This window comes from Tupaia chinensis, unplaced genomic scaffold (genome assembly GCF_000334495.1).
Source record: "Tupaia chinensis unplaced genomic scaffold, TupChi_1.0 Scaffold000567_1, whole genome shotgun sequence".
NCBI lineage: Eukaryota > Metazoa > Chordata > Mammalia > Scandentia > Tupaiidae > Tupaia > Tupaia belangeri.
This window is the reverse complement of record NW_006160080.1, coordinates 1503880-1525137: the sequence shown is the minus strand read 5'-3', so window position 1 is coordinate 1525137 and position 21258 is coordinate 1503880. Positions and strand designations below refer to the sequence as shown.

Here is a 21258-nt window from a genome sequence, read left to right as displayed (position 1 = left end):
AACAAGCAGTGCTTATGCTGACCTGAAGCTTCAAGCTTCACTGCAATCGTCATAAGCATTTTCTTAGTTACCTTTTAAACACTTTCCCCACTTTGCAGAGCTACTTCCCCTCTCCATTATCATCCTGTCTGCCACAAGTGGGTCATGCCAGAGCCACATCATGGCAGGGGACTGTCTCCTAGCACTAAAGACTACAGAGGCTGAGAGTCTCCCCAGCCTCACTGTGTCTCCTGCCAGGCTGCTTCCAGCGAGTAGAATAGTCCTTACCCTAAGCATCATGTCTAAAGAAAAGCAGATTATGAACTGGGTTTTAGGATTGTGGGTTTTATTTCTGGGCAGCGACAGGACACAAAAGGCATCAAAGCAGAAATTAAACGAACACTACCTGGATCTTGGTCTTGCTTTGAGACTGTTGGAATCCTTAGGAGTTGCTGAAACAAAGATTAATTGTTGTTTGCTTGGGTCATTTCTTCAGTTAAACAGGTTTATATGCACACGAGGGCTGGTACAGAACACATCAGCAGGTAAAGGTGAGATACAAATGCCCGTGGGGAGCACCTGGCGGCTCCCACATTTTCATGATTTCCTACGTTTATTTCTAAAGCTAAAAGAAAAGAAACACCAACAAATTTTCTCTTTTGTCAGAACACTAGCTGAGAAGCCATTCTCAAATCCAAGTTGGTTAATGAAGACATTCCAGTCTAAAAAGCCAACTCTTTGAGGGAGTGCTCTTTCTATATAATGATGGATTCACACTTGAGGGTCCCTTGGTCTGTCATAATAACCTAGTAATTATTGCTTTTGAACCAGTCTCTTTTGAAGGCTAAGAGGAAATCTATCTGGCTACCAGAGCAGCACAGAGATAAGAAAGCAAAGACCCCATAAATTGGAACGAGGCATGCAGTTGCTCCTGCAGGAAAGCATTCTTGTGCCCCACATCCCTGTGAGCAAATGATACAGGAAGTATTATGAAATGAAATCACTGAAGTATTCTGTCAACCATGTTATTTTTCCTCATCAAATTTAAATCATAAACTAACTTGACTACTACCAACAACCATGGAGCCTACTTTGCCATCACAACTTATGAGGAGTAATTAGAAACATTTCTGAAAACACTAATCATATTTTTATGTTTTCAATTCCCTGGGGAAGACAACTTTAGAAACCAGTAGCTATGCTAAGGTTTTGCAAACATTGCACAATTTTCATCATCAAATGTCATAAAAATTCATAGAAAACGCGCTCCTAACAAGGAACAAGAAGAATATAATTTGTTTATTTGTTTTCACAAATTCTTCCAAAAAGAAAATATCTCACTCATTATCCCATCCACTTTTACATTACTCCAAAGATAAAAGCAATTCTTGGTGTGAAGCAGCCTGAATTGATGATGATCATTAAAATCTCGGGATTAGAGAAGCAGGGCAGAAAGGGGGGCTGAAAATCCTCATAAATGCTAACAAGGCACAAAGCAAAATGGCCAACATAGATTCCACTCAGATGTAGTCCACTGCAGAAAAGAGGCATTTCTCCCCCCACCACCCAAGTATTTCAGCTCACTACAGTGAGAACATGGGCATCTTCCCGCTTCAAACACCTGATGCACTGCCATAGCTGAAAAGCGTGCAGAGTCCAAGGGCTCTGGGTCTCTTCATGCCCATTATCAAGCACCCACACTTGGATATGGATGGAAAATTCCTCTCTCCCTCCTACGAACCCCAGGCAGTAGACAGGAGGGCTGAGGGGAGCCTCTCCCAGCCAAGAGGGCTGCCTTGAGACTGGGTGGACAGAGTATGAGCAGACTCACCTCCAGCAGAGCAGCCTTCTAAGCGGCCTGCCTGCAGCTTGTCCCACGTCCCTCTCCTTCCCCGGCCCCACTGCACTAAAGAAATATAGGTGGGTAGCAGAAGTCCTGGCCACGTTAAATACTGCTCGCCAAACCAAAACACAGTGACCGTTAGCTCCTTGGACAATTGCCATTATCTTTGTCTTTTTGCTAGGGTGGGAATGGGTGTGGAAGGAGGAGTAAGCCCTGCTAGTGAGAGATAGGCAGGCAGGCAGGCAGACAGACAGATGGGGTGAGGCTGTGGGTGAGTAGTGGAGAGAGAAGACCAGAGAGCAGGCCAGGAGTCCTGAGGCCGAGGCATTCTTCCCTAAACCTCAGGTTACTCACCTACAGAAGGAAGACAATAAAGACACAGTCCCTTTTTCACAGGGACAGATTAAGAAGGTGAAGGTACTCTGAAAACTGAATGTATTTTAGAATTGCAAAATATTACTGTTATAGGGTACAGAAATAAAGTCTCTCCATTTTTCAAGCTTGGAAATCTGGTTTCTAAATTAGTTCCATCTAGGACAGCAAAGAAGGTACAGGTGGAAGTAGGTAGAGGCAGTGAGAAGTGCTCTACCCAGCAAGACCATGGGGTGACAACTGTCTGAGGACTCGACTGTGAGAAAGAACAGGCCTAAGACACCTCAGCATGAGACCAGCAGTTGGAATAATAGCTATGTCACTGGACTCCCATGCAGTTAACCATGGTTCGAGTCCCGGACCCAGTGGCTTAAACTCACGCTGGGTGCGTGTGCATGCGTGCCCAAGATCCCGAGAAGAGAAGGGAGGTGAAGGGATTGCAGTGTGGCCATTGCCCCTGGGAGGTGATTTCTCACTTTCTGTCTCTTTCTGTCTTTCTGGCAAGTGCACGCACCTATAGCAAAAACCTCTCAAAAAAAAAAAAAAAATCTCAGCATGACTCAGACACATCAAGAAAAAGATCCCCATTGTGCAGTACACTCTGCTGATGCTGGCTGGAATGGGACACTGGTTAAAATCTCTCTTAGACTCCAGAAACACATGGGAACTTCAAAAAGTACGTGGAAAAATTAAAGTTAAAAACTTATTTTGGTGCTAAAAACCTTTAATTCAAGCATAATATGTACTTTTCATTATCTTTTTGAAGTTCCCTCATATAGATTATCAGCAATGAAAAGGGTAAATTGCAGGCTGGCCCCATATCCTAGTAGTTAAGGAACTGAATCCCACGTGGCCAGCCCTGGTGGCTTGAAAAATACATGAGGTATAAGTGTGTGCATGCCCAAAGTTATGACAGGATGTAAAGTTGAGGAGAAGGGATTACAACGTGACCATGCCCCACGATGGAGGGTGCTTTCTTCTTCTCCCTCTCTCTGTCTCTTTCTGGTGAGTCCATGCACCCTCTGTAAATTTTTTAAAAAGACTAAGGGCACATGGAAAATTCTTTCACAAGGAATGCTCCCATTCCATGAGAATATCATGCCATCCCATCTATGACCCACATCATTCTCTTCATCGTCATTATTACTACCACCTGTGGAAGAACACGGCCTGGAGATGCTTCTCCTTCCACCTGCAAAAATATATCCCAGATAGCTCTTGGGAAGTTTCCAAGGTTTTGGATTAGAAAAGGCTGGACGACACTATTCTAGCTAACTCTTCATCAGCCTCCAAGCCCCAGAAGGTCCGACTCAGCTTTTGATGCATTCAAACATGGCAAGGGCACGTTGCACTGTGAGTTCAGGCAGAAGCCAATGAACAGATCACAGCTTCTCATTTAGCTGAAAAGAGGGAAGAAAAATGTCAGTTTCCTAGAACAGCCATTCATCTTTCCAGGAAACGGAAACAGGAAGAGAGAGCAAGCCTGAATATTAACCCTTCAGAGGCAGCAACATAACTGAGATGAACTGTCCATATGGCATGGAAAGCCATCTAGATATAACCCCCACCCATGAAACTCTAGTGTCTCCCACTTGGAATCTAAACATTCCCCAGGAAGGGGGGTATTAACTATGTTTGACATGAGAGATTCCCTCCTATCTAGAAAGGGGCAGAAGTAGGAACAATGAATCAGAAAACACATAGCGTGCTCCAGGCACAATGTGAAAAAAAATCAGGTATACTTCACACACAGCGGCACGCCTGTTAGGTTTTGTTTGGTGATGCTATGTCCTATTCAGTGAAAGAGTTTTTTAATCTAAAGCTCATGCCCCAGGGAACACTTGATCTCCTGCTAAAATCCCTGAAAAAAATTAGGGAGAGTTATGATCCTCAAAGGCTATTGAAGCAGCAGCAATTTTGTTAAATAGCTTTACTAATACCATGACATGAGGTTTATAAAAACTGAGATGCATCCATATTAACTCCAGAAATTAAAGCAGAAAAGAACTGACCTCAGGCGTGTAACCTACAAGAGTAGAGCACTTTTTCCTGTGATGAATGAATTCAAATCAGTTTCACAAGCCAAAATTTGGTTTGGGAATTTCCACCACTTTTAGAGTCATGATGGATCTACAATCTTAATTTTCTATTTCATAGCATCACCTTCTTTTTAAAATTATTTATTTCAGAGAGATTTTTGCTATAGAGTGTATGCACTTGCCAGAGAGACAGAAAGCAAGCACTCACCCCCCTGGGGAAATGGCCATGCCACAAATCCCTTCTCCTCCATTCTCCTCTTGGGATTCTGGGCATGTACACACACACACCCAGCATGAGTTTTAAGTCACTGGGTCCGGAACTCGAACCATGATTGACTATGTGGGAGTCCAGTGACATAACCATTATTCCATCTGCTGGTCCCCGTGGCATCACCTTCTGTTAGTAGTGTTTCCAGGAAAAGGCTGCACACCAGAATCAGCTGAGGAGTTGTCTAAATATACAGATTCTCAGGCCTCCGTCACTGAAATCATTTGTAATTCTCATTCATATTCTCTATCTATCCCTCTCCCTCCCTCACTCCCTCTCCCAAATCCTTCCTCTCCCTCCACTATTCTCCCTTTCAAACCTTGAATGAACTTGGTCTTTGGGAAATATTATAACCCCCCTGGGGAAATGGCCATGCCACAAATCCCTTCTCCTCCATTCTCCTCTTGGGATTCTGGGCATGTACACACACACACCCAGCATGAGTTTTAAGTCACTGGGTCCGGAACTCGAACCATGATTGACTATGTGGGAGTCCAGTGACATAACCATTATTCCATCTGCTGGTCCCCGTGGCATCACCTTCTGTTAGTAGTGTTTCCAGGAAAAGGCTGCACACCAGAATCAGCTGAGGAGTTGTCTAAATATACAGATTCTCAGGCCTCCGTCACTGAAATCATTTGTAATTCTCATTCATATTCTCTATCTATCCCTCTCCCTCCCTCACTCCCTCTCCCAAATCCTTCCTCTCCCTCCACTATTCTCCCTTTCAAACCTTGAATGAACTTGGTCTTTGGGAAATATTATACTATAGCATAAGCCTCAATGTTATATTGATTCTTCTGTTCCAACTTTAAACAAATAAGCGCAGGATGATGGCTAGTTAATCACAACAAACTTGATCTACTTATTAAATATGCGAGACAGAAGTAGGAAAAGAGAACAGTTACTTTTTCCACGTTCCCATAACCAGAGCCCAAATAGTAATGCCTCCCGTATTCGCTCCGTTTGCAACTAGGCTCATCTTGTTTTAATGATAGCTCCATCATGAGAGAGCTGAGGACACAGGCCCAGCCACGCTCCACAATTCCAGACACCGTTCTGACTCTTCAGGTAAACTGGAGAAACACAACTTTGATTTTTCTCCTTGGAATCCACTCCATATATAAGCATATATACTTGCCTTCCTGGTGGTGAAATATAATGAAAAGATTGGAGATTCTTCCTTTCAAAATGGAAAATAGCACCTCTGGGCCTCTAGTTGATCCACCCTGTCAGTCCCTTACCTACACAGAAACCACAATGGCTTATCATCCCAACTCCAAACCTTCTCAAGTTTATGCTTGGTAAGAGACCCTAAATTCAAACTGAGTGATCTTTTCAGCAAAACCTAAATCCAGAACTTTAAAAAGAAATCACTCTCTTCTCAAACTTGAAAAGAGGGAAAGGGTAAAAACCCAAAAAGTTTTCTTATAATAATACACGAGACAAATATTTACAGAAAAACAGACACAGTATCACAGAGGTAGCAATCTTCTACTCACTGACACTGTTGGGGTTTTTTATTAGAAATAATTATGTAGAAAGTATATTAAAATGGCTTTCTCCTACCTGGATCCTCAGACACGTCCTTTGGCAAGGCTTCATTGATAGTACTTTTCAAAGCTGTTGGTGGTTTTTTTTTTTTGTTTTTTTTTTTTTGTTTTTTTTTAAGGAACAAGAAAGAAAGGAGGAGAAAAGAAAAAAAAAGCCTATAAAATTTTATTTCTGGGGCCCATGACATTAAAACAAAGAATGCTTAGTCATCGCTTGCAAAACCAGGTCTTACGAACCTCTAGAAGTTGCTATAGCATTTACTAAAACAATAAGCCCTCCTAGGATACAGAAATATCAATAGATTCTCCTCCTACAAAGAGCAACTTTCCAGACAGAGTGCCTCTAGTGGTTAGGAGGAATATTACCAGGAAGTATCGGAAACTCCCCACACTTTGACTCCTGACATTCATACCAATGACTTGAGACTCTTTGGGAATGAAACCCAGGCTTCCATATTTTTAGAGCTCTCTCCAGTTACTCCACTGTGCAGTCAAGCTAAGGTCTACCAGTTAGGAGAGTAATCAAAGCACATGCTACTCCAGGCAACGCCCAGTTCCACCTGTCTCTCCTGAGCAGGTGCAGTCCTGCATCGTGATGTTTCCATCAACGAATATACAACTGTAGTCCTATAAGATTCTAACAGAGTTGAAAAATTCTCATTGCCTGGTGATGTCATAGTGATGTCATAATATCCTAGCACAACACATTACTCACATGTTTGTGGCGATGGTACCTTAAACAAGCCTACTGCACTACCAGTCATGTAATAATATAGCACATATGATAATGTATACACTAGAAAAATACTTGACAATACTATATAATACTTGATAATGATAATAACCCACTATGTTATTGGTTTATGTATTCACTAAACTATAGTTTTTATCATTATTTTAGCATGTACTCCTGCTTATATAGAAAAAGTTGACTTTAAAGTGGTATGCCGTGTTACACCAGCGGCAGCCTCATACACCTCATATTTGCTGTCTCTCTTGACTGCATCATTTCCTTTTGTTCTGTTTTGTTCATCATGGCCCTCCCAGTGGGACAAGATGTGGTGGAGGAAGACAGTGATGTTGATGATCCTGACACTGTGTAGGTCCAGGCAAGTACATATACTTGTGTCTTCACTTTTTTAATTCAGAAAAATATTGTTTATAAATGTTTTGTAGCCTAAGTGTACAGTGTTTAAAAAGGCTGCAGTAGGGTACAGGGATGTCCTAGGCTTTCACCTTCACTCACCACTCACTCACGAACTCACCCAGAGGAACTTCCAGCCCTGCAAGCCCCATTCACAGTAAATGCCCTACACAGGTGTACTACTTTTTACCTTTTATATCACAGTTTTACTGCAGCTGTTCTATGTCTAGATATGTTTATATACACAAGTACTTACCACTGTGTTGCAGGTGCCTCTATAGGCTGTACTGAGTACAGCAACATGCTGTACAGGTTTGAAGCCTAGGAACAATCGACTAATACTGTATAGCCTAGATGTGCAGCAGGCTAGAGCATCTAGTTTTGTGTAAGTACATTCTGTGAAACTCACATATGACAAAATCACCTAATGATCCATTTCTCAGAACAATCTCTATCATGAAACAACACATGACTGTGTTTAAATAGAAAGTGTGCAATTACTGTTTCTTAACAACAACAACAAAAACTTCTTTTTTTAATGTTTAACCCCCATACAAAGCTGAATCAATGGTAGGTCTCAACAATAAAACTTGAAATAGCTTCACTGATTTTTTTTAAAAACATATTTTATTTTCTTTTAATTTCTTTTATATATTCAATCACTATACATCAGTTAGCTTGTAAAGTGAATTTTCAAACATGAATAAACCAGTCCAGTTGGGGACACTATATATGTTATCATCAACAGATAATAATCCATTTCTATGTCCCATAAATGTCTTGCCTCTCTATTTTTCTCCTTGATGTCTTTCCTCACACTCCCCTCCTTCTCCCACCCTTTTCTCACACTGTAACCGGTATCTATAACCATTTTCCATGTTTCTATAGCCTGTAATTTTTCACTGATTTGTAGTCCCTTCAGATAAGCCTCTCATTCATAGGTAGTGAATCATACTAGACAACAGATGGAATACTAGCTTGAAACTTAGCAAATCTTGGTTTTTGTCCCAGCTCTTCTTCTTACTAAGCAAATGGTTTGTACCGCCTGGATTTCAGTTTATTCGTCTCTAAATTTTAGGTGATAAGACATGCCAGCCTCCATTCAGTTTTGTGAGGACTGAGTAACACAGTGTATAACGAAGAACCTGGTGGATTATAAAGAGAGGTGGGTAAGGAAATAGAGGGTAGAATGTCATTAAGGAGGAAAACCCATTTTTTTCATACCTTGTTTGTCATCACCAGTCACATCTTGTGTAGGGACGGGAAAATCAGTCATGTCTTTAACAGATGTCTTCTTGGAAAAGAAATGTAAATGAATTATATAGTTTGGATTGGAAATTAAGTGATGTGCACATACAATGAAAATGTTCTAAAAGCAACATTCTCTTGCCAACATTTTTGTCTTCTACAAATCCTGACATTTAATACTTTTCGTAGGTTCCTAGTGAGGTATAAGTTAATTTGTGTTGACATTTTTACATACACAGAGGAAAAAATTAATGATTCAGATCAAGGTCTATGTATAGGCCATATATTAAATCTGAATCCAGACTGGGAGTTGGTCACACAATTGCATAGCATTTACTCATTCACCAAGAACAAACCTGCCCTTTATGTACTTTTTCACAAATAGGGAAGATTTCTGACAAAAGGTCCCATAATGTGACCATTTGCAAGGATCTGTCATGCAGAGGGTATCCAACCCTGAGTAAAATAGGCTCTTTGTCATGGAATAAGAGGATTGTGTTGAGCAGATCAAAATTTTCTCCTACCTCATCTATAGGGGAAATCTTCCTTATACTTATCAATCAAGCATGAGTTTGTTTAAAATTGCTTAAAATCTATTTACTAAAAAAATTATTTATTATGAAGTCTTAGTTAACACATACTTTAACTACAGTTATAATAATAATGCATAGTATACTTAAAAATTGCTAAGAGATTAGTACTTACATGTTTCACCACCAAAAAATGAACAAAAAAACTATGTGAGGTGACTGCTATGTTACTTAGCTTGACAATAATCATCTCACAATATATATCTATCAAACACTGTAAATATATCCAATCCCATTTGTCAATTACACCTCAATAAAGTTGGAAAAAATACGTACTCTAAGGCCTATGATAAGATTAAACTAAAGAATAATCTATATTCATATTTGCTTTATTTATGTATGCAAACTCTGGAAAGATATAAGAATTGAAGGGTGATTTGGTAGATGGGGGTAAAGGACAGGAGAAAAATCTGTCACCATATGCCTTTTACGTGCTTTGTATTTTAAACATATTCACAAATCAAATAAAGACAAGTGTAAGAACTTATCAGAAGGACAGTAAATTCCTAAAACTGCCTGGTACTCCAAAAATGTTAATTGGTTTAGCTCTCAGAACCCAAAGGACCTCAGACAGGTAATAAATACTCCTGTTTTTAAGCTGATCTGAAGAGTAAGGTCACACAGTACTATCTGCTGGTTACCTGATCTAGGCTTTAACAATCCTCAGTTAGGTCATCCTCAGCATTACAATGAAGCGTCAGGACGCAATTTCCAATTCAAAGTCTACTATCTCTGCTAGACTAGAAAATATACCTTAACAACGCATTTCTTTTCTACTGTCCTCTTTCACCTGGGTTATATATTGTGCCCCTTTGGAGAAGAAAATTATTTAGGTGTAGATGAAGTAAATTTTTAAAAATCCAAAACAAATTCATTGAAAATAAATTAAAAATCTAAATAAATGGAAAGATATCCCACATTCATGCATCAGAAGACTTAATATTATTTTTTTGGGGGGGGAGAGGTTTTTGCTATAGGGCATGCGCGCTTCCCAGAAAGACAGAGAGAAACAGAGAGATAGAAAACGAGAAATCACCCCCCCAGTGGGGATGGCCACGCCGCAATCCCTTCTCCCCCTTTCTCCTTGGGCATGCATGCACACGCACCTGGCATGAGTTTTAAGTCAACCAGTCCGGGACTCGAACTGCGGTCGACTACATGGGAGCCCAGCAACATAGCCATTATGCTAACTGCTGGTCCCAAGACTTAATATTATTAAGACAGTAATACTCTCCAAACTGATCTACAGCTTCAAAACAAACCTCAATATTTTGTTGCAAACTTTAACAAGCTTATCTTAAATTTCATATGGAATTGCAAGAGAGCCAGAATAGCCAAAATATTTTTTTAAAGGACAACGAAGAAAGAACTCACACTTTGAATTAAAACCTTAGCACAAAGTTATAGTAACCAAGTCAGTGTGGTACTGGCACAATTGTAAGATCAATGGAGAAATGAGAATCCAGAAATCAATCTTACATTTATGGTCAACTCATTTTCAACAAGGGTGAAAGACCATTCTATGAAGGGAGAAAAACTGTCCTTTCAACAAACGATTCTCAGACAATTAGATGTCCACATAAAAAGGAATTAAATTGGGCCACTTCCTCAGAGCATACACAAAAATCAGCACTAAATGGACCGTATATCTAAATATAAGACCTAAAATTATGAAGCACTTGGAGAAAAATAGATGCTCTTGAAAATAGATGATCTTCATGATCTTGTATTAGGCAATGGCTTCACAGATATGGCACCAAAAGCACAAGAACATTATAATTCAATAATAGACCACCCAAATTAAACATGGACAAAAGATTTGAAGAGACATTTCATGAAAGAAGACACACAAGCAGATAATAATAAGCAGATAAAAGATGTTAAACATCATGTCATTAGGAAATTCAAATCAAAATCACAATGAGATACTGCTTTATTTCACCAGAATGACTAAAATAATAGAGACAGGCAATAACAAGTGTTAACAAGGATGTGGGTACATTGGAACACTCATACACTGCTGCAGGGGAATATAAAATGGTGCAGCTGCTTTGGAAAGAAGCCTGGTGGTTCCTCAAAGTTAAACCCAGAGTTATGATAGAACACAACAATTCCACTCCTAGGTATATATGCACGAGAACTAAAACATATGCCTACACAAAAACTTGTACATACATGTTCATAACAATATTATTTATAAAAAACAAAAGTGGAAGCAGTCCAAATGCCCACCAATTTATGAATGAACAATCAAAATGTGACCTATCCACAGAATGGAATACTATTAAACAATAAAAGAGAACGTAGCACAAATTATGCTATGACATGAGTGAGCCTTAAAAACATTATATTCAGGGCCACAAGTGGTGTGGTGTTTAAGGCACTGGACTCCTACATGGCTGACTGCGGTCCAAGTCCCTGGCAGCTTGAAAGTCACGCCAGTCACATGTGTGTGAGTGCCTAAAATCCCAGGAGGAGAATGGAGGAGAGGCACTGTAGCCTTCCCCCGTAGAGGGTGATTTCTCATTCTCCTTCTCACTTTCTCTGTCTCTTTCTGGCAATCGCACATACCCTATGGCAAAAAAAAAAAAAATTATATTAGGTGGGGCCAGCTCTGTGGGCTGGTAATTAGGGGAGCTGGATTCCACACGGCCAACCACCCAGGCCTAGAGGCTTGCTTGCCCAAAATCCTGAGAGGAGGGAGAGATGGAGGAAAAGAGATAGCCATGTGACCATTCCCTATGGGGGATGGAGCACTTTCTCCTCTCCCTCTCTCTCTGTCTCTCTGTCTCTCTCTGGCATGTGCACATGCCCTCTAACAACAACAACAACAACAAATTATCCTAAGCAAAAGAAGTCAGTCAGTCACAAAATAACCACAAACTATATGACTCTGTTTAAATGAAATGTCCAGGACAGGCAGATGCATAGACAGAAAACAGATCAGTGATTATAAGAGGCTGGCGCAGAGGACTAGGGAATGACTGCTAATGAGTTTGTCTTTAGAGTGATGAAAATGTGCTAAAATTGGACTGCAAATGAGGGTTGAATGACTCTGCTAATAGACTAAAAGCCAATCACTTGTATACTTTAAATGGGTATAATACATGAATTATATCTCACAACTTTAGATGTTTTTCTTTTAAAAAGAAAAGAAACCCAGTAATCCAAGAAACATGCTGAAGAAGCGTATATCTGAAACTATACTTTGCAAGCAAACGTTGAATGAAAAACGTGCATGGGTACAGCTCTGCTGTCTTTAGAAAAACTTGTACAGCAAGTAACCTTCTCAGTGCCTGAGACCTAAATCAGCTAGAGCTTCATTCCCAGCACACACACTTATACTGAAGTCCTCCTCACAGAGCTGGTACCAAAGTCTACTCACACTTCACAACAGATTAAGAGACTGGGAGACAGAACAGTGAGGAAAAGCTTAAAAGAATATGAAATATTTAATGATCAGCTATTAAAATCCATCTTATACTTCTTGAATGGCCCAACCATCAATTAACCTTACTATTTTGCCCTTGAATTCTGTTTACCCCATTTCTTATCTAAATAAAACACCTCACCTTCGAAAATAACAATTTGGTTGGAAATGGTTTTTTTTTTGTTGATGTTCTGTTTTCTTGTTTGGCCAGGAGAAAAGAAAACAACTATGTAGCTTTTAACTCTCCCTCCCTAAGAGGCCAGTTAAAGTAGACAGAAGTTTAGCTGCAGGGAATGTCCATAAAGGTGGCTATGTATACTGTCATCAAGGACATCAGGGGGTGGGAGAGGGGGGAACAGACTTATGACCATGACTGTATATTTGCTTTTTCTCTCCTTTCACACAGATGCTAAATGACTACACAGGAAAACAACATGAATCAGCGACATTATTTCTGCAAAAAAAAAAAAAAAAAGATAAAATCAGTACTATCTCTCTCTGGAAGGGAAAAGATCACCTAGGGCATGTTGCAACAATATGTTTGTGTAGAACGAATAAGAATTTACTATTTTTTTGTTTAAAGAAAATCACCTAACCTCATAATTTACACAGCAGAGGGGGCTATTCCCCTCCAAAAATAAAAATGGGACAATGGTGTCAAAGAGCTAGAGAGGCACCCATTCTGGCTTGGCAGACAAACCTCTCCACACACTGCTAGAATCCCAAAGCAGACTGAAAGTCCTAAGGGTCATAAAAGCTGGCTCTGTAGTTTTGTGGTTAGGAAAGCCAGATACCACTCAGCTGACCACAGTTCAAATCCCAGCCTTCATAGTCTGAAAGACATGCCAGGAGCATGTGCATGTGTGCCCAAAATGCTGGCAGGATGGAGAACTAGAAGAGATTGTCACATGTTCACACCCCACTAGGGATGTTCTCTCCCTCCCTCTCTCCCTCCCTCTCTCTCTCTCTCTCTCTCTCTCCTCTCTCTCTCTCTCTCTCTCTCTCTCTCTCTCTCTCTGTCTTTCTCTGTTGAGTGTATAGGCCCTCTGACAAATTAAAAAAAAAAAAAAGAGGGTCACGAAAGGGAAAAACTACTGTACCTGCTTCATCACATGCATTCTGCAGAAAAGGAAATTCAAAAAGCAGTAATTCTTCACATATGCATCTGAAATGCCTTTCAGAATCACTTTTCATTATACACAGGGTCTTCAAAAAGTTTGTGGAAAATGTATTATTATTTTATAAAAACTATGCATAGATTTCCATTTTTCACAAAATAAAGTCATACTTCCATACTAGTTTTCCATGAACTTTTTGAAGTGCCAGCTTATCTTTTTTCCATGAGTGGAAACCTGCTGAAGACAGTGCCATGAAAGGCTACTCAAAGACAGTGGCAGTGTAGCAAAGAGAGATGTTCTTCAGGGAGGAGCTCAGGAGGGACATGCTGGGCTGGCTTTCAGGGGAGCAGAGCAGGTTGTCCATTACACACGTTCCAGCCATAAGCGCCCTGGGTCAGAGACTCACTGATCATACACAGTCATAAGACATGAAAGAAATGTCCCTGTATCCTGTATTTGACTTCTGTCATCTTGAAACAATTTCACCTAGGGTCAGAGAACTCTTACAAAGAGTATCTGTGAGTACACATTCATTAGAGGCTTTTAGGCATTTTTTAAGGAAGGGAACAGCAGGTAGCCTAAATTTTCATCACAATGATGATAATGATGATGATGATAGTGGTGATAATTATTTTAATGACTCCTGTTTATTGATCCATAACAAAGGATCACTTGGCTTCCATCAAGGGCCCAACAATGTGTGAATTCTCCGAGTTTCTTGTAGGAATCATTCAAATTAGGCCTCATTTGGCCCAAAAAGCTATTGATAAAAACCTTGAGGAAGCTTTGAATATGACTTGGGGCCTTCATATATAATTTTCAAACCTCTTTTCAAAACTGTTCTAGTTCATTATACCTTGTTAATGCCCAACTACTGAAAGTACAACTTAAATTGTTTACCAGAAAATTAAAGTTTGTTTAACGTGAATAACTTTGCTAGCATTTTCTGTCCCAGTTTAACTACAGCTGAATATTATCTCTACAAGGTCATGTGACTTGTGCTGCTTACTTCACCAAATCTAGTTTTAGGGAGAAAAGAAAAACAACTCATTATAGATACATCTAGTGTCTATTAGGTCACCTGGAAAGTCATGACATATTTTTGCATAGAAAAATACATCAGGACTTACCTGACAACCTAATAGATTGGAAAGGCTAAGCTTCAAAGTAACTACCAAGCACAAGGAGAAAATGTTATAAAAGTTCATTTTGCAGAGTTTGTAAAGAACGTAGGTTCAAGGATTTAATTCTACACACATTTTTATTTATTAACATATAGAGATCTTTTACCTCCATTCGATTCATGTCACGTGGTTGTTGGTTTGCTGGCATCGACTCGGGATAAGAATCAAATAAAGCACACTCCCACTTGGGCTTTGGAAAAGCTAAGAAGAAACCAAAGGAATACGTAAGAATGTTGACCAGAACCGTAGTGATCAATGTTTCCCATCAACTTTTTTGTGCTTGTTAAATAGCAAAACAAAATCAGCTAGCTCCTACATAATACTGCTGGTACTAATCACGGTGAGGTAGTATTTTAAGCTCTTTACATGTACCATCCAGGACTTTTATCCTCCCTACTTGACATGTGATAAACTGAGAAACAGGGAGCTTAAGCAACCTACTCAAAGTCAAATAGCCAGTAAATGGAAGACCAGGGATTTGAATTTCCAGCAGTCTAGCACAAGGGTCCATGCTCCTAGCACTTCATATTATAGCATAGCAGTCGTTTTCCACATTGATCATCACTATCACCATAGGTAATTTTTTTTACTATAGTACTAGCATGATTTTTAAAATAGGGGCTATTGGGACAGTTTGAATATTATTAACTTGGCTTTAAAAATCTCATGTCCACTATTGTTGGAAATAAGTAGGTAAGCTCTTACGGTGGTGCGTGTCTGAGATAACTTTAGAGAATTCCTCTTTGCTCGGCAGGAATAGCATAAATAAGAGTGTAAAATCTTGCTGATTTACAAGGAAACAGGAATCACATTATGAGTTCTTTAACATACAACAGTGACAGGAGCTGTTAGTTGGATGGCTGAGTGAATTAGCATGAGAAAAAAAAATCATCCTACTTGGTAGGCTAATTACCTAACACTCAAGCTATTTTCTTCAAAGCAGATTCTGCTCCACTACTTTGTCATAAAGTCATTAAAAAAGAATTATCTCAACAACTAAAAAAGCTGTCAATATTCCAAAAAAGAAAAACAGATTTGGGTAGATAGTAAACAGAATGTACAAATCAAATTTGTCAACACACGCTATTAGGAAATCAAATTTTAACACAATGTTTAAAAACAATATTTTGAATCCAATCCGAAAAATACATTGGCTTTTTTTTTATTTCCCTACCTCTTCTCATCCCCGTCAGTGATTAAAATGCCAGCATCCCTGGCCAGAATATCAGCCACCATGGGGAGTTTGTGGAATCACCTTAACTTATTCCTCAGCTTACTCTGATCTAAATTTCACTGATATCACATGCGGCAAACCGTGGACTCTGGTGAGTTTTCTGACCATACCTGGTGACCTACTTGCTTGGTAAAAACACAGCCAAACAGCTTTCAAAGCATCATTCCTCAGTCCAGCCCTGAGAGCAATTTTAACCAATGTAAGATTTCTCTTTCTAGTCTATAATCAGTGTTCTGACTAGGATTATATGACTAATGCCTTCTAACAAGGAGCTCTTGCTGTGTAAAAAGCTACAAATGTCTTCAATTAACTGCTAAATCTCTCTCCATTGTGTCTACACTGCTCCATCTCCATTGTGACCTCCCTAGTTTGACCCCCCCACTGCTCTGTCATTGCGCCTTAAAATCCGTTGTCTGGATGGCAACCAGCATGATCATTTCAAACAGCACATCTGATTGTCACTTCCCTGCTTAAAACGGGACAGTGCCAATGCCCATGCTTTGTTCTCCACCTTCCTCTTCAGCCCCATCCCCTCTTCTCATCCTTCTCTGTGCACTCTAGCCATTGTGGCCTGAAATTTCCATTTCTCCTGTGCTCCAAGCCCTCTTCCTCTCATCTCTCCAACACACCTGCTGTTTCCTCTTCCTAGAACACCCTCTTCCCAGAACCCGCACTTTCACTTTCTTCACCTCCAGAGCCTTAGCTGGTCCTTCACATCTCAGCTTGAACACTGAAGAGCATTTAAGGGACTCTTCCCTAAGGCCACACGCCCTCTTGCTGTACCTGCACTTCCTCCTTTCCTAGGGCTTATCACTGGCTCCAGTGGCATATCTGTGAGTCTATGTAAACGCCTATCCGCTAACTGTCCACAAGTCCCACAAGTTCCATGAGGGTAAGCATGCTGTTTTATATAGCATTCTGACCACAGAAAATAACACAGTGCCTCGCACATGTAGTAAGTACTCAATAAATATATTTTTTAACAACCTATATGGCAAAAATTTCAGGCACAATCCACCCAGTTACCTGGACATGAAAATAACAACAAAACGTTCACAGGTAAGCCACCAAACAATCCAATCTATCCTTCCAATTTACCCTTTAATTTGCACTGTTAGGAAAAATGGACTAAGCCATAGAATACAATTCTTGTTTCATTATTTTATTGAAAACAACCTTGAATAGTTTTGAAAGTAGATAGTATCAACCAAATTTATAGTCTTCACCAATCTTGTCAAAAGCTGGATTAGATTTTTTTTTTTTAAAGACTGGATACAGATAATCAGAAAAACGTTGGAACAAGATAAGAGCTAAACTTAAAAAAAAAAGTAAATGGAATACTACAAAAATGAACAAAAAATACATAAAAAGGACCATCCATATTTTGCAGAGTCTAAAGGCATAAAGAAGACCTAGATAGTTCTGGCAGTTTTCTTGATCTTCACACAAAAATAAAAATGGGTAATAAAGCATTTTTAAAAATTAACTTCTTTAAAGGAAAAATAAAAATTAACTGCTAAACCCTCAGGGTTTGCCTATACCATCACTGAGTTTGATGGGGTTTTACAAGGTCTCTCATGTTTCCTGTTAGAGCTATATAATTATTATTTAAGATTAATTCTACAAGACCTGGAAATGATGTGCAATTTTTAATTACAGGGTATGTGATGGGTTCTTCAGTTGTTTCTATACAGATGCATGCTGATGGTCTCTGTAAAAGACCCGGAAGAAACAAAGGCTTCATTCCAAGGGAAGAGAGATGCCTCTTGACTGGCACTCTTCCTTACAGACTCCTCTCTACCGAATAATCAAGTCAAAAGGAGCCATTTGCAGGAGTAAAAGAATCAAGAACTTATTCTTCAGCTGTTAACACAGGGCTTTCATATTTCTAAAAATTGTATCAGTGACTCTTGAACTGGTGCATGAAACATGCAGACATCTACAAAGTGACTTCATAAACAAGGAGACACAACTAGTGGCATAGGTTCTATGGCCAAATATCATCAGAAAAATAAAACACATTTGGTCAAGATTCCAAAACAGAAAACTAAATATCATGGGAAGACGAGGTTACCCAGGATTCTTCTCAGCAACACGCACATATGCAATGCCCTACATGTTTTTCAATCTGCCAGGTCCAGGACTCAGACCACATAGTCGGCTATGTGGGATGTAGCTGCCTTAACCACCATGTCACCAACTGGCCCAAGATCCAGCTTCTCTTGAACCACCATGCCATGGAGCTGGCCCAAGCACTCAGCTTTTTATGAGGCCTTCCCTAAAAAGTGAGAAAGATTATTGAAAGTACCAACTATTTCTGGACTCCTTTGATAGAAATTATACTTCTCTGAATAATGGAAACCAGACCAGTTCCCATTGCCTTTGAAAAACGTATGAAACATTAAAGATGTTCCCAATCTTCCAAAGGAAGTGATACTAATGTTAGACTCACCTCAACTGTCCTATTCAAAAGGTTTAACATAGTAGTTGGGAATGACTGTTTTATTAAGGAGAAAGACAGAAAGAGTTCTATTCCAACTGGTGTGCTAGAATGTTATATATCTTTATCTGACAGTAGTTACACAGGTGTACACAAATAGAAAAATTCATCACATATACATTTAAGATTAAAGCCCTCTGAATATTTTGCTGTTAAACTTTTAATTAGGTCTAAGAGTTCTACTCCATCCCATCCCCGAAAGCCACATGGAGACACTGGGACATGCCTAAAGATGCCAAATCAGCACATGACTCTACAAGATCTTCTTTGGGCTGAATGGTGGTGCAGCAGTAAAGTTCAGAGAGGTTGACTCACATGGGAAAGTTCCAGGTTTGTGTCCAGAGATCTCCAAGTACATGTGTGTCCATGATTCAGGGATGGCAGAGGCTGGGGGGTAAATTGTGGCATCAGGCCCCTGTTGGAGTGGCTACCTGTCTGTCTTTCTCCCTATCTCTCTTGCTTGCTCATGGAAGGAAGAAATAATTAAAAAAGTAAAAAAGATCTTCCTCATGCCAGCTGGTGGTATGATGGTTAGGGCGGCTAGATTCCACATGGTTGATTGCATGGTTTGAATCTTGGACCTGGTGACCTGAAAAACACACAGGCTGCATGTGTATGTGTGCCCAAAATTCCAAGAGGCGCATGGAAAAGGGACTGCCGTGTAGCTATCCTCCTGAGAGATGCTTTCTCACCTTCTCTCTCTTTCTCTCTTTTTCTTTCTCTGTCTCTCTCCAGTGAGTATATGTGCTCTAAAGCAAATTTAAATTAAGAGGGGAAAAAATAATTCTCCCCAGGTTGGCCCATAGCCTCATGGTTAAGAGAACTGGATCTGACATGGTCAACCATGCAGTTCAAGCCCTAGAACCAGTGGCTCAAAAAACACCCCAGGTACGTGTGTGCCCCAAATCTCGATAGGATGGAGAAATGGAGAAGACAAGTTTATGGTGTGACCATGCCCCATGGAGGAGAGAGTGCTTTCTCCCTCTCCCTCTATCTCTGTCTATCTCTCTCTGGCAAGCACATGTGCCCTCTGGCAATTTTTAAAAATCTTTGTTTTATTATCAGCTTGGAGGTTTGATACTTGCCAATTCCACAATGTCATGAAAGGGTAAGTGACTATGGTTCAAATCCATCTGGAGAGTACTAGAACAAGAATAACAGATGACTTGCACTTAGCCAGATCAGCCTTATTACTTGTATTATGACATGCGAAAGTGCAGTATCAGTTGTTTTTTGGGTTTTTTTTGAGAGATTTTTGCCATAGGGCACGTGCGCTCACCAGCCAGACAGAGAGAGACAGAGAGAGAGAAAGCGAGAAATCACCCCCCAGGGAGGGTGGCCACGCCACAATCCCTTCTCCTCCATTCTCCTCTCAGGATCTTGGGCACGCACGCACACACGCCCAGCGTGAGTTTTAAGCCACTGGGTCCAGGACTCAAACCATGGCCGACTACATGAGAGTCCAGCGACATAGCCATTACGCTAACTGCTGGTCCCAGTGCAATATCAGTTTTTAAAAGTAACTGTAGGGCTAGCAGGTGGTGTGGTGGTTAAGTCCCTGGACTTCCACATGGCTGACCACAGTTTGAGTCCTACATTTTTATTTTCTCTCTTTCTCTCTCTTGACTATAGCAAATTAAAAATTAATAAGCTGGGGAAAAACCATGTAGTACACTGTAAAGATGTATAGTGATGAAGTGTAAATAATAAATATATATTAAAAATAAGAAGTATTCTAATAATAATAAAGAAATAAAATTAAATGATTCTTTTAAAAAAATAACTGTGAATAAGAAAGAAACCAGATAAATGAAATATGTGATGGAACAGGCAATATTACAACAGACATAGTAGAACTAAAAATTATCATTAGAGGATACTATGAGTGACTATATGCCAACAAACAAGATAACTTGGAGGAGATGGACAAATTCCTGGATGCATATAATCTACCAAGATTGAATTAGGAGGATATAGAAAACCTGAATAGACCCATAACGAGCAAGAAGATTGAATTAGTAATAAATAACCTTTTGACAAAGAAAAGTCCAGTCCAGATGTCTTCACTTCTGAATTCTACAAAACTTTTAAGGCAGAGTTAATCCCTATCCTACTAAAATTATTCCTAAAAATTCAAAAGGAGGAAAATCTTCCAAATTCATTTTATGAAGCCTCCATCATCCTCATTCCCAAAACAGATAAGGACATGACAAAAAACGAAAACTAAAGACCAATATCATTAATGAATATAGATGCAAAAATTCTCAACAAGATACTCACAAATTATATCCAAGAACATATAACAAAGATTATTCTCATGACCAGGTAGGCTTTATCCCAGGGATACTAGGGTGGTTCAACATAGGCAAGGCCATAAATGTAATATACCATATTAAAAGAAAGAAAGTTAAAAATCACATGATCAATTCAATTGATGCAGAGAAAGCATTTGATAAAATAGAACATCCTTTCATGATTGAGACCCTCAGTAAGATTGGTGTAGAAGGGTCATTTCTCAGCATAGTAAAAGCCATCTATGAAAAACTTACAGCTAACATTATACTGAATGGGGAAAAGCTAAAAGCTTTTCCAGTAAAAACAGGTACTAGGCAAGGCTGCCCACTTTCTCCACTGCTCTTTAATATAGTACTGGAAGTCTTAGCTATTGTAGTCTGAAAAGAGAACAATATTAAAGGCATTCGAACAGGCAAAGAAGAGTTGAAAATATCTTTATTCACAGATGACATGATGGTATA

General features: G+C 39.6%; 1 protein-coding gene across 16 annotated transcripts in view; it reads right to left on the bottom strand.

Moving 5' to 3' along the window:
* Window positions 1-21258, bottom strand: part of REPS2 (RALBP1 associated Eps domain containing 2) — a 183111-nt gene that overhangs the window by 75681 nt on the left and 86172 nt on the right. For 7 of the 16 annotated variants that reach the window (XM_006157965.3, XM_014591378.2, XM_027775465.1 and 4 more), the window contains 4 exons: window positions 14875-14969; window positions 8423-8492; window positions 6071-6124; window positions 386-431 (listed from right to left, as the gene is read on the bottom strand). In XM_006157965.3, coding sequence (XP_006158027.1) covers window positions 386-431; window positions 6071-6124; window positions 8423-8492; window positions 14875-14969 — 265 coding nt within the window. The remainder of the gene's footprint in view (window positions 1-385; window positions 432-6070; window positions 6125-8422; window positions 8493-14874; window positions 14970-21258) is intronic. The other 9 variants (XM_027775467.1, XM_027775472.1, XM_027775468.1 and 6 more) reach the window with 7 other exon arrangements.